The 12,798-nt window shown below is 38.4% G+C and overlaps 1 protein-coding gene across 1 annotated transcript; it reads left to right on the top strand.

The window, feature by feature from the left end:
- The first annotated feature begins 877 nt into the window (after nt 1–877).
- LOC121860180 (zinc finger protein 2-like) lies at nt 878–12,569 on the top strand. Its single transcript, XM_042357242.1, has 3 exons — nt 878–964; nt 5,421–5,865; nt 9,930–12,569. The coding sequence occupies exons 2-3, from the start codon at nt 5,443–5,445 to the stop codon at nt 11,640–11,642; spliced, it is 2,136 nt and encodes a 711-aa protein (XP_042213176.1). The 5' UTR covers nt 878–964; nt 5,421–5,442; the 3' UTR covers nt 11,643–12,569.
- The last annotated feature ends 229 nt before the right edge of the window (nt 12,570–12,798 follow it).

The following is a 12,798-nucleotide window of genomic DNA, read 5'->3' as shown; positions in this document are numbered from 1 at the left end:
ACAGCTCTTCATTCTCAGCAAATTAAAAACAATTGAATTTAATTGTGTCGCTATTATCCATTTCCGCCATGTATACAGTAAATGGTGTTCAAAATACTCAGAATAGGGAGATCTAAATGTTTAAGTAGTTTATAACTTTCGGGCGCGCTATATCCGAAAGTAAATTACTGTAATATCATTAATTCTTGGCCAATTCTGATTTTTTTTAAATTTTGGCGCGAAAATGACGTCACTAAACGTCATTTAAACGTCATACATTTCAACCAATCAGCAAGTAGTCAGCCTCCAAATCAATCTGAAACTATTCCATAACTAAGTTGTGTATTGAATAAGCCTTAGTGTTCAGTCTATGGATTTAATAAAAATGAATTTACTGTGATATATGATTCTAACACAACCTAAGATGTTATAGTAAATTAAATATCGCGCCCTCCATATATTGATCGAGAAATAACGTGCGTCTGGCAGCCTAACTTTAAGTATGAATGATGTATGAGACTTTCGATGTTTTCCAACTAAATTCTTGAAAGTTAAACACAATTTTATTACAAGAGAAATATATATCAGTACAGATGATACAGAAGTTTACAACTGATGGTACAATATACCATATGAACTATACAAATTCAAACAAATATATTAATTGAATATAAAGTCCTTCCAAATTTTGTGTTATCATACATGAGGCAGATAAGTTGCCAAGTCAAGCGAGAAAACAAATATATATAAAATTCTCTCTTATCAATAACATTTTATCTACCTTATTAATATGAACTAAATTTTTAAAGTAAATTATACCACTATGAATTATAATAAAATTTCTACAACTTTATATTATTTTTTTTATGGTTATATCAGATTTTGTTTTGAGTTGTTAGTGACATTTTGTTTACATCCTTCAGGTCGTCTGCAGCATCTTGTACCTAACAACCTCATTACTCAGTAGACAATCATTACACTAGAGGTATGACACAACTTACACCTATGAACATGAATAACTACAGTTGAATTTATTTATTTATTTTTAACTCATTGAGACTCATTGTTAAGGTTAAGGGAGGAGTAAATGGAGGCTGACAGTCTCTCTCAACCTTTTATTTTACCGAGTTTTTGTGACTTTATGTATGATTTTCTAACTTCATTTAATTAATAGGAATTCCCAGGTAAAAAATGGTATTGATGGATTCCTTTTTTATGTTTGTGGGTATGTGAGAGTTGGAAGGTAATACTGTACTGTCAAGAGGTGGTTGTTGCTCTGTGTATACTAATTACCTTTTATGTGTTTTATTACAGGTGATATATTGTGTATTACTGTTGGTTAACACTATCTGTGGTAATGGTGTATAAGAGGGTGGGTTAGGGTTTAAAATGGTTGTATCTCATTATATAAGTTATGTTATTCCTTCACACAAACATTACACACTATGTGGTTTAGAATAACTTTATTGTAATTTACTGATTTTAGGCTAATAATCTTGGTAGTTTTAATTTATAAACTAGGTGATGTAAATGTTTAATATGGTCAAAAGTCAACAAAATATAGACATGCATAAAAACAGATTGATTTTCCAGCTCCCGAAGAGGGTGACTACCAGAAGGAATTGTCTGAATTGGTTTAATTTTTTTTTCTACACACTAATACCATGATACTAAATACAAAAATGGAAATGACAATGAATACAGTAGAACCCGACCTAACACACCCAACCTATGGGTATGTTAGGTCAGGTTCTATTAGGTTCTATGCCTTGTCTTTTCCATTTTTGTGTTTAGTATCATGATATTAGTGTCTTTAAAACATTTTCAACCAATTCAGGCAATTCCTTCTGGTGGTCACCCTCTTCTACAGCTTTACCCTTTGGGTTTTATTTTGGACCTCTTAGCTTTATTAAAAGGGTTACTGATAGGAAGATTAGGTTAACTTGTAATAAATTCCAATAATTTTTGGGCAGTGGATATTTTGCCGTGACCGGCTAAGTTCCTACTAACGCTATTTTACTGTGACTGCACTCTGATTGGCTCATCGTCCATTACCTGCGAACAAAACGGCGGTAAATTTGCATTTTCAGCCCACCTACAGTTCGACCATAATTTTTTTTTTCCATGGTATTTGGTCTGATTCATTCGAATTTGACCTTCATTTCCATCGGAAATGAACCGTTTTGGAGTTATCACCCCCTCCACGACCTAACCAACCAAAGAAACCTACCTAACCCTACCTAACTTCCTAGCCGTCCCCGCCATATTAAACAGAAAGTACTTATTTGGATATCTACCCCCCGGTAGTACCAATGAAAGCAGCTTTGTTGAAGCATCATGGTGTAATTTTATGTTTTTTGTGGACTAGTGAGTACGCCTGAACTGAGCGGGTCAGTTGTAAACAAACGGTGACTACAGATTTACGTTAATTTCTTACGTGAATTTGCTATCTCGGTTAATATCCACTTGCAACAAAAGTTGTATTAGAAAAAGTTGTTCCCGTTGAGGAAATATAACTGATGGTAAACACAAAGTTGCTCAAACCAAGTTTGGGCATTAGGAGGAACTTAGCTGGTCATGGCAAAATACCCACTAAGTAATTTTTTTCAGTGTTGATGTTTATAGAATGTTTTTGAAGGTAAAGATGAAGGGTTAACAATACTCATTAGCCCGTCCACAATTTCTGCAACACCACTTAACTATTCCGCCATAAGTTTTGTTTCTATTGTCTTAAGATGTTGTCTTCCATTGAGGAAATGTTTTTTATCATAGTTAGTACATGTATTAAATAGCATGGTAATGTGATTCAGACAACCCATGCTGCACCCTCCTCCTCCCATGGCTAGTCATAGAGTAACATCTACTGTACCTTCTTTGAGAACCAAATAAACCTTACCTTACCTTTCATAACTTGTAAAAATGTTAAGAATCGCTTTTGAGTTTATGGAACCCTCCTCATCTGAACACCGAAAACAATGCCATCACTTACTAAAAACCGAAAACAACACCATCACCTACAAAATAGCAAAAACATGAATAAGATAAACTTTTTTTAGTTTTAGGATTTTTAAAGGTTAGGTTAGGTTTTCAAACGATTGTTTAGTGTTTTATTTTTTTAAGTATTTTACCCCACATTTTCCCCCTGTTTGAAATCCCTGCCAACTTTGTACAAGTAATATTGTTGGTAAGTTTATCGGTTAAAATGGTCAAAAAATATAAATTTTCACAAATCAGTCGTTGGCGAGCCATGGGAGGATTGGGGTGTAGTGCACGAGTGGTCTGAATCAGCATTTCTCCAATAGAAGACAATAACTAAAGATAATAGAAGCAAAAATTATGGTAGAATAGTGATGCGCTGTTGGCGAAATCATGAACAGACTAAAGCGTAATGTTAGCCAAGGTGGAGAACACAGGGTAATAATGTAGGAGACAGCTGACACCAGAAAAAGGTTTTCTATTTCGTTAATTTTTCTCTACAAATGTTGTTTGAATCATAGTAATTAATAAAAACAGTATGACAACTTTTTACTGTAATTTTAAATAATTCTTATAATTTTTTTCTCTATGATTATAAATCACCTGTAGTGGGCGGGGAATGGAGGAAGAGGAAATTTACCCGGTAAAATATGGTGAAAGATTCATCATGTGGCTGTAATAAACAGTCTTTATGTGGTTTGTGAAGGCAAATTTTTTTTATATATATACCGTAAATATTCAGCCGTTATTTCTTCTGTGGTGTCTTATGGTCGTGTCGCATCATAAACTATAAATTTGTGATTTTGGTCTTTGTAAACATTAAATGTAATGACAGACTCATTGGGGGTTCTATTATCATCAATATTAGCTTAAATGTCTTATGTTTTTAATGTAACAGGTTTCACTTTCCTTGTTTTCAAGTTTATAGGTTGCACAATTCCCTCTTTTTTTTTCACTTCGTGCAATTGATTCTTCAACGTTTTGGATAAAAAACTCCACATCCTCGGAATTTTCCGGGCACTGGGAAATTTTTCTCAGAATATGTGCCCCTCGGAAAATCGTTCCCAAAGCCAGAATTTTCCTGAAAATTCTGGCCTTGGTAACGATTTTCCAAGAAAATTTTGATTCAGGCTATTGGAGAGTTCCGGGTTTGAGGGACTCTGGCTAATGAAGATATTACTTCACATTATACAATTTTATTGAAAAAAATTCCTTTCTTCCTTTTTTAACCTCTATATGTAATTTTGTTGCTGCAGATTTTGCCAATGTTTTTTTTGAGTTCGTTGATGTTCAAACTGTCCAGCCAGGCTCTAGCAGGTACAGCCATTGAAATAATTAGTTTATTTATTTATTTTATATTTTGTCACATCAGCTTACTAGCCATTTAAGCGCTCTATCCAGTGTTTGTGCAGGAGAAAACCGGGGACCTGGAAACCTGTGATGTTTGGTAGTGAGGGTCACACTGGATAACACCCTTCTCACGTGTGTCTGGGCCAAGGCTCGAACCCTTGACTTATAGGAGAGAGTTACGTCATGTTATTGCTATACCACCTCAGACCCGTCCAAAGTCACCTCTTCTCTGGTGTGACTTTGGACACTTAAATCTTCTCTTCACAGAAAACATATGCCGTTTGCTGAATTTCTGTTGACACATAAATGGATAGCCCATTAGTTCAGACACCAATAGCATACTACTGTACTTAACATATACTTTTAGCCTTCAAACTTAAACTACAGGTTAAAAAGAATCCTCAAACACTTATGGTACGGTACTGTATTTTTGATGTCAGTAAACTATCCAAGATGGAATGGGTGGTGCACAATGTGACTGCTGTGGGGTGAGTCTTGACATTTTCAATTGCAAACCATTTTGAGCATCCATTTGGGGTGAAGTTTTGAATTACCGTACTGTAGAACTTGACACGTGACCATAGACCAAGATTTATACATAAACAAATGGTGAACCTTGCATGCATGCACTGAGCCATAGTTTTATACAAACACAGATTCATTCATTGAACCTTGCACATATTGCCATGCATTGAGCCATACATGTAAAATTACCCTGAGACATGCACTAGAATTTAGTGAGCTGAACTGCACACTGGCACTAGACCAGAGATAGCTGTTTGTTTCTATCTCTGTCAAATTCCTGTGTACATTGTCAGACTTTGCCATGCAAATCATAGAAGTTGTTTCATTTACTGTATGCACAAAGCACTGTGCTGTTGGCTGAGTCTGAGAGAGGGTTAGAAAGAACGGTACAGTACCTACACTAGCTAACTGTCAAGGCTCAAAGAAAGTTAGGAGGGAAAGGCTATACTCTGTCCTCCATTCTGATATTGTGTAATATTTTGGTTGCACTGTACATGATGTGTGGTGTAGCATGATGCCTATTATTATTAAACATTTTTATAATGAGTTATAAAATGGTAACAGTACTGTATTCTTACATTAAATTTCAGGTAACTGAGTTGCAAATTGAAAATGGAAAGTTGCCCCACCCCTCCCACAAGCTGTTATTCCTTAGTCAACATACAAAACTGTGATCGAGAAAATGGTACGACGGGTCTTGTGTCTCCAAATGAGATCACCATGAAGATAGAGAATGTAGCCGAGGAAAAGTTTTTACAAGAATGTTTAGCGATTAATGAGTTAGAAAATGACGACTTAGCAGAGATTAAGAAGGATATTGAAGAAAGCGAAAAAGAGAGTAACGACGAAAACATTGGAGAAGGTTCAAATGGCAGGAGGACCCTGAGGAGAAAAAAGAACAAAAGACCAAGGAAGAAGTATGAGAAGATTCAGCGTCTCACCAGAATCTACACGTGTGTCGACTGCCCTGAAACATTCTCCCGGCTCAGTCAGTTACGGGCACATTCGAGGGTACACACAGAGGACCAGACCGAGGTGGGTTCATTTAGAGGGATGACATCTTAGATTGTTGACATTAGTCTTTGAATGTGTCAAGTACATTCAGTCAAATCATCTTAAAGACTTTTTAAAATATTTTTTATGTAATATTATAGTAATGATATTATAGTACAGTGTTTGTCAGCTGAAAAATTTGGGGCTGTGAGCCCCCACACATGAGCCATTTTTGAGTGATTTTTTTGCTGCAATTTTTTGTGGTGCCACAAAAAGTGGTGGATGATTTTTCCTATCCTCGCACACGAGCTACTTTTTGTGGCAGCCACATATGGGCATCTGCCAGTAGTGTCAACTTAGACTTTGTAGAGGTGGCATGTATTTTTTTCTTTACATTTCTTTAGGAATGGGCAACAGCTTTGTTTCTCTACACTTTGAGTACAGTACAGTACCTTTTTGGAGAATCTACAGTTTGGAAAATTGTATCAGAGATTTGTGATGCACTCTGGAAGACTGTAAGTGCCACCCACTTATATGTTGAGAAAAATGAATACGACTAAATCAGGTGAAAAAGAACTTTTATGAGCAATAGGGGTTGGGTGTAAATGGGACTGCCCAGTATGAGCCAATAGGCCCGCTGCATTTTCCTTCATTCTTATGTTCTTAAGTTCTTATGCTACTGTACAGTACTATACATAGATTCCCAGTTGCATTGGTGCACTTGATGGAAAGCATATACAAATATAAAAATCAGGCAATAGTGTCACATATTTAATTATAAGCACTTCTTTTAGATGGTACTCCTGGCCCATGTAGATAGTCACTGCTGTGGATGTTGGGGCTGCCGGGAAATTGAGCCATTCAAATGATTTTAAAAAGTTCTAATTTAGGTAAGAAATTGGACTGTGGTCAGAGCCATTCAAATGATTTTAAAAAGTTCTAATTTAGGTAAGAAATTGGACTGTGGTCAGCTAAGGCTTCACATAATTCAGTTCACAGTGTTTCTTTTATAGTTCTATTTCAGGGGTAACTACTGTATACTGTATTCCTTTAATGTTGTATTGTAGGAAGTTTCTCAAATTCATTAATTAACTTTTCTGCACCTCTATGCCAGGCAGTGACTTACTGTGCACTGATGCATCTGTATTTGGCCACAAAATAGTGGCTCGTGTGCATGCTATTATTTACAATACTTAGTTAACACTGGTTACTGGTGGCCAGCCACTGTGGTGTGGCGGAAAAAATGGATCCAGTTGCAATTTTTTTTTTGGGCTGCCACTAAATAGTGTCCCATGTGCAGCCTTCCTAAAGACACATATAGGTTTCTTTTGTGGCCACATAAAGTTGCTGCCACAAAGTTGCTCAAAAGTGGCCTGTGTGTGTGGGGCTGGGCTGGGCTAAGAGGCCTTTACAAAATGGATATGATTTGAAGTGAATACTGTACTATCCTAAACATGTGTCCAAGGAAAGCATGTAATAAAAGATAGTACAGTACTTATCTCAGTTTGGTTACTGTTTATTATTAGCTTCTGCAAACAATGTACCTGTACACAAACTTACTTCATTACTGTATTCTTTAACCCCTGGGTTTAGGGCTATGGTCGGTACCCAGCAACCCCCCACCCCTCATGCGGGTATAATTTGGACTATTTTAAAAAACAATAGAAACAATTTTCGTCTTACAAACTGGCCATGCATGATATAAACAGGAAATAATACATATCCTTACCACAGGTTGGCAACACAGGCTAGGAAGAGTCGAGAATGTTTATGAAATGACTTTTACTTTATACTTTTATCCTCTTCACCACTGATCGACTCGTTAGCCGCTTGGGCAATCGGTCACATTTCTGTTACACACTGTTAGCAAGTACTGGGCATGTACTGGCTCCTGAAAGTATCTGAACCTGCTCCAGTGCTTGTTGAGTCTGGTGTTGAAAGAGCTCACACTCGGTGCCGTCATTACACTCTCTGGGAGATTGTTCTAAGAGTTCACAACTCTCACTCTGAAAAAGTCACCCCTCACAGTTTTCTGGACTTGTGGCTTCTTCAACCTTGAGCTGTGACCCCTTGTGGGGCGAGTAGTGCCCTTTGAGATGTTTATACACCTCAAGTAGGTCCCCCCCTTACCCGTTTGTAGTATAAGATAGGCAGTTTCAGGCTCTCTAATCTCTTAGGGTAGCTGAGGTGCCGAAGTGCAGGCACCAGTATGGTGGCCTTCCTTTGGGCATTTTCAATCAACTGACAGTCCCTAGCATATCTCGGGGACCAGACGGGGAAGCACCTCACTCTTGAAGATCGTTACAAGGGACGGACCTTCTTATAAGACCTAATAATTTAGTTGCCTGATTCACTTTCCTCTCGCAATGACCCGAGAACTTCAGCTCATTGTCAACATACACACCTAGGTTCTTTTCACATTCAGTCTCAATTAATGCAGTTTATTTGTCCCGTTGAGACATATGATACGCTTCCTTACTGTTGGTACGTCCAACAAGTGTGTGACACAGTAGAAAGGAGGTAAACAGTGCTAATTTGTAGGCAATATGACATACAGGATACTTTTTTAATATGTTATTACTATTTACACTAAAAACATTCATTATTACTGCTCCAGTAATTGATCACACGGTGAAGTGAGTCAAGGGCGAGATTCCTACCTCACAAAAGCTGAGAAGAGTCTGGGAGGCTCTCATGTGTGAGTGGGTGAAAGATAAATACCTACTTGGCAACATATGTAATTTAGCCAGGCCCAGCCTTTTTATTCAAATAGGCCCAAGTTGCAATGTTATTAAGTCTACACATAAGTTTTCAGAATGTCATTATTCTCCTACATTCAGCCAGTTGCCAGTTGTCTGATTGTTCAATTTCTTCTCATTGATTCATATAATATGTGAATATTAAATAAGAAAATTATCTCAATTTGTAAACGCCTTGGGAATAAGGACGTTCAGGTGACAGGCAAGTCAAAGGGAATGATTGAAACCCGCCTCTTGATGCATTCAATATTTATTGATGTGGTCAAAACCTGCAGAGAACAAGGCGTTCATTAGTATTATATATGGTGATCTATCTGATACATAATTAGTTATTCTCACACAATTTGTTATACAGTAATTGATTATTGAGTATAGTGACATAACACAAGTTCATAACTATTAATCTTAGCTTTGCTTCATTGTCTTATTACTCCAAGTTGGGCAGAAACGAGTAGACGTAATTAGTCAACAATATTTCAGTACCGAGGGGTATGTCTTCACTTATGCTGTACTTACAAGTGCGGGTCAATGCAGAGCAGCATGGTGTTCCAAGAGACAACAGTACTGTGCAAATTGTCTCAGCACAAATTCTTGGACAGGAATGTGTGGTGTTTAGCAGTGTGAGCAGAGGGCTGCTCCTTACAGCATAACTCAGGGCTGGTCCTCATAGCATCACTCGAGTGAGCGATCTCTTGCAGTCCAGGCGGCCACGCCACCGTTTTAAACCATTCGTTTAGCAAAATCAGGACCTCTTGTCCGTAAACACCATCCACCCACCCCAATCTTTGTTCGGGTAGGGCAGCAAACACCAGCACTCACACGCCAATACTCACTTGCCAGCACTGACACAAGCGGTGATAACACTCCCCAGGTGCCAGCACTGACGCTGGCGCTAAACGCCTCCCCGCCGCATCTGGCGAGGTCACAGGTCGCGTGGGGGGGCATCACTCGAGAGGCGAACTGTGTCATGAGAGCCACCTCACCCTTTACATTCACCAGAATCAAGAACTTTTATCTGTAACACCCTCCTGGTCAGGGGGGGCTGAGAGATCCAATGTTTGTTCGATGAAGGCAGCGATCGTCAACAACTGACACCAGCATTTATAAGCCAGCGGCGATAACACAATTCTTAAATATAATTAATTTAGAATTTTAACATTTTCTTTACAATGGATTATTTTGGTGAATATATTTTTAGTTGACTGATACTTTACTGTTTTATATTTGAGTTTTATCATGTTCTGAAAATTGTTTGTTGATGAAGGAGTCTGTTGCTTTACACTTTGTCTCTTTCATAACTTCTCTTGTTAGTCATTACAGATGATGCCTGTATTTTTTCTTTTGCAGAAATATGAATGTGACCTTTGTGAAGAAGTATTTGATCGGCTGAAACGCCTTATGTCGCACAGAAAGAAACACCACCGAGCCAGTCTGTCATGCAAGATGTGCACGAGTAAATTTACGCACTATGCCAGCTATCGAATACACATGCGAGTTCACAAAGGCGAGAAACCATATGTTTGTCAGGAATGTGGTGCTGCCTTTGTACAAAGTGGCCACCTTAATATTCACAAGAGAACACACACTGGTGAGAAACCTTACACATGTGATATTTGTAACAGTAATTTTAAACAAATTTCACACCTGAAGACTCATGTTAGAACTCATACTCAGGTTAAACCGTATCAGTGTGATCAGTGCGAAGCTTCATTTACACAAAACAGTAGCCTGAAGCGCCACCGACGGTCCCACACAGGTGAGAAACCATACAAGTGTGCTTTCTGTGATATGACCTTTGTAGTTAAGAGCAATATGCAAAGACATTTATATACTCATACTGGTGAAAAACCTTATCAATGTGACTTGTGTCCAGCCTCTTTTGGTCAAGCCATTGACCTGAAGAGGCACAAGATCAGCCATACTGGGATTAAACCCTTCAAATGTGATCAGTGTGATGCAGCATTTAGTCGCAAGAACAACCTCAAGTGGCATCAGATGACTCACAATGGCAACACTCCATTTAGGTGTGAAGTTTGCCAAGTTGGGTTTTCCTCCCCAGGTGATCTCAAAGTTCATAAACGAATTCACGCTCCTCCAAAACCATTCCGTTGTGAGTCTTGTCCAGCTTCCTTCCAGCAGTTTAGTTCCCTGACTCGCCACAAAATGATACATACCGGAGAGAGGCCTCTTCGAAAGAAGCCAGAAAACAAGCCGGGATCATTTAAGGAAACGGGAATTAAACCGTATGCTTGTGAGATTTGTAATGCAACTTTCTGTGAGAAACGAAACCTCAAAAGACACATTATATCTCTTCATGATGATGTGCGAAGAATAGTAGCAAATCCTCTTGCTGATGCAGAAATTAAGGAAGAAGGCGCTCTTGACAAGTTCATAAAGCTACAGCAGCCAGTTCAGATAAAAAAGAGACCCCCAGAACAGATCACATATACGATAAACTACCAAAACCCAGTTGTTATCACTCAGCCACAGCAGATACAGCCTCAGCAGCAAGAAGGACAGCAAGAAATACAACCCAGTATTACCCTGCAGCACGTAGTCATACAGCAACCTCTGAATACTGAAGATGTCATAACAGGAACTCCTCAGACCATTACACAGATGCCACAGCTGATGCTTGCTCAAGGTCCTGGGCAGGCTCCCAAGCCAGCTAAGCCTGCTAATAACTGCCAGAACCACCATGCACATGTTCTGACGTTTATAGAAGGTAGCTACAACCAGTGGCAAACTTGGTGTTTCTGTGACCCCCCAAACCTGATAGATCAACCTAGTCAAATCATCAGCACCGTCCCTGCAGCCAATGCTATAATAACTGCGCCACCCTCCACTGTCATCCCTCCTGACACTTCTCCCCCACCCACGGTTACGTCTGCCGTAGCCGTGTCCGCCGTTACGAATTCTCCGTGTGCAACAGTCGAGCAGTTGGAAGGTCAAATAATTCCTGCACAAATACAGGTACAAATTCCCGTGAATAGCACCCAGTCCACAGTTGTTAGGGAAGACGTGCTACGGGGATGGTTGGGTGGTTGGAATAAGTGTTAATTGTATGTAAAGTTTATGAATTATATTTGGATGTATTCTGTTACAGTATATTTTTGTGTAGTTTATCTTACATAGGTATCTTTATTTTCAGAGTTTAAAAGGGCATCAGAATATTGTGTATGTGTGGTAAGTGGTCAAAGAATAGCTTGATTTTGTTTTTGTGTACATTTCCTTTGTTGAATATTTCAAAATACTGTGCTGTGCTGTGCTGATTTAAACTTAGTTATACTGTATTTGTATTCTTTGTGTAACAAAACAAAACAAAATGCTTTTGCTCTGACAAATGAAGTCACTGTGACCTTCATCATGGGAACTTGTATGTGTAAATTCATGTGCATGAGATTTTATGTGAAATTCATGCTAAGTTAGTGTATGCAGGGGCAGAAATACTCTTTTATCAATATGTACTAAATTTGCTGATTTACATTCCATCCAGAGCAAAGTGTTAACACATTCCTCTTATAGAAGAGAAGAATTCATGTCATGCCAAAGCTTACACTGTCGTCCGCATTATCAGACTTGAACAATCACTTCGTATCATATAAAATTAAGCAGCACCCTGTTTCACGTAATGCAGCGCATGACTATCTTACGTTGTCCTCCTTACTCTTACTACAGTACAGTATAACATGTATGGTAATTATGGTTCATTCATATACAGTACAGTAGTACGGTATAATCAACTCAGTATAATAGATATAATCACACTCAAATATTTTGTAATACTTTCTTACCTAGAACTGTATATTGTTTATCACCATGAGTAACTTACTGATCATGATATAACACTGGCACCTTCACAACATTTAATTGGAAAGTTGTTGTTGTGTTGAGTTGTTGATGATGCTTCAGGGGCAGATCCAGGAATATCTAAGGGAGGGGGAACATGGCGAGCACAGTGAGCCCACCCAGCTGGGATGTTTTTTGGGGGGGTGCTGTAAGCCCCCCCATAAAATTGCTTGAAATCTGACAAATATCATGGGCATTTTGAGGCCATTTTGAAGCCATATGCACTTGATATTAGGAGATATTTTGGAGTCAATAGTAATTACTTTTTACTATACAAAAACGCCTGAGTACATTACTGCATTAAAGAAAAATATTGGAATTTTCTGATTAAAGGGGGTCCGGACCCCCAGGGATCCCCCTTCTTATC

Source organism: Homarus americanus, unplaced genomic scaffold (genome assembly GCF_018991925.1).
Source record: "Homarus americanus isolate GMGI-L3 unplaced genomic scaffold, GMGI_Hamer_2.0 scaffold21914, whole genome shotgun sequence".
Taxonomy (NCBI): domain Eukaryota; kingdom Metazoa; phylum Arthropoda; class Malacostraca; order Decapoda; family Nephropidae; genus Homarus; species Homarus americanus.
This window is presented reverse-complemented; position numbering and strand designations above follow the sequence as displayed.

Coding starts and splice junctions, on each gene's coding strand:
- LOC121860180 (XM_042357242.1), top strand. CDS start 5,443: ATGGAAAGTTGCCCCACCCCTCCCACAAGCTGTTATTCCTTAGTCAAC. Junction 5,866..9,929: donor ACACAGAGGACCAGACCGAG/GTGGGTTCATTT, acceptor TTTCTTTTGCAG/AAATATGAATGTGACCTTTG.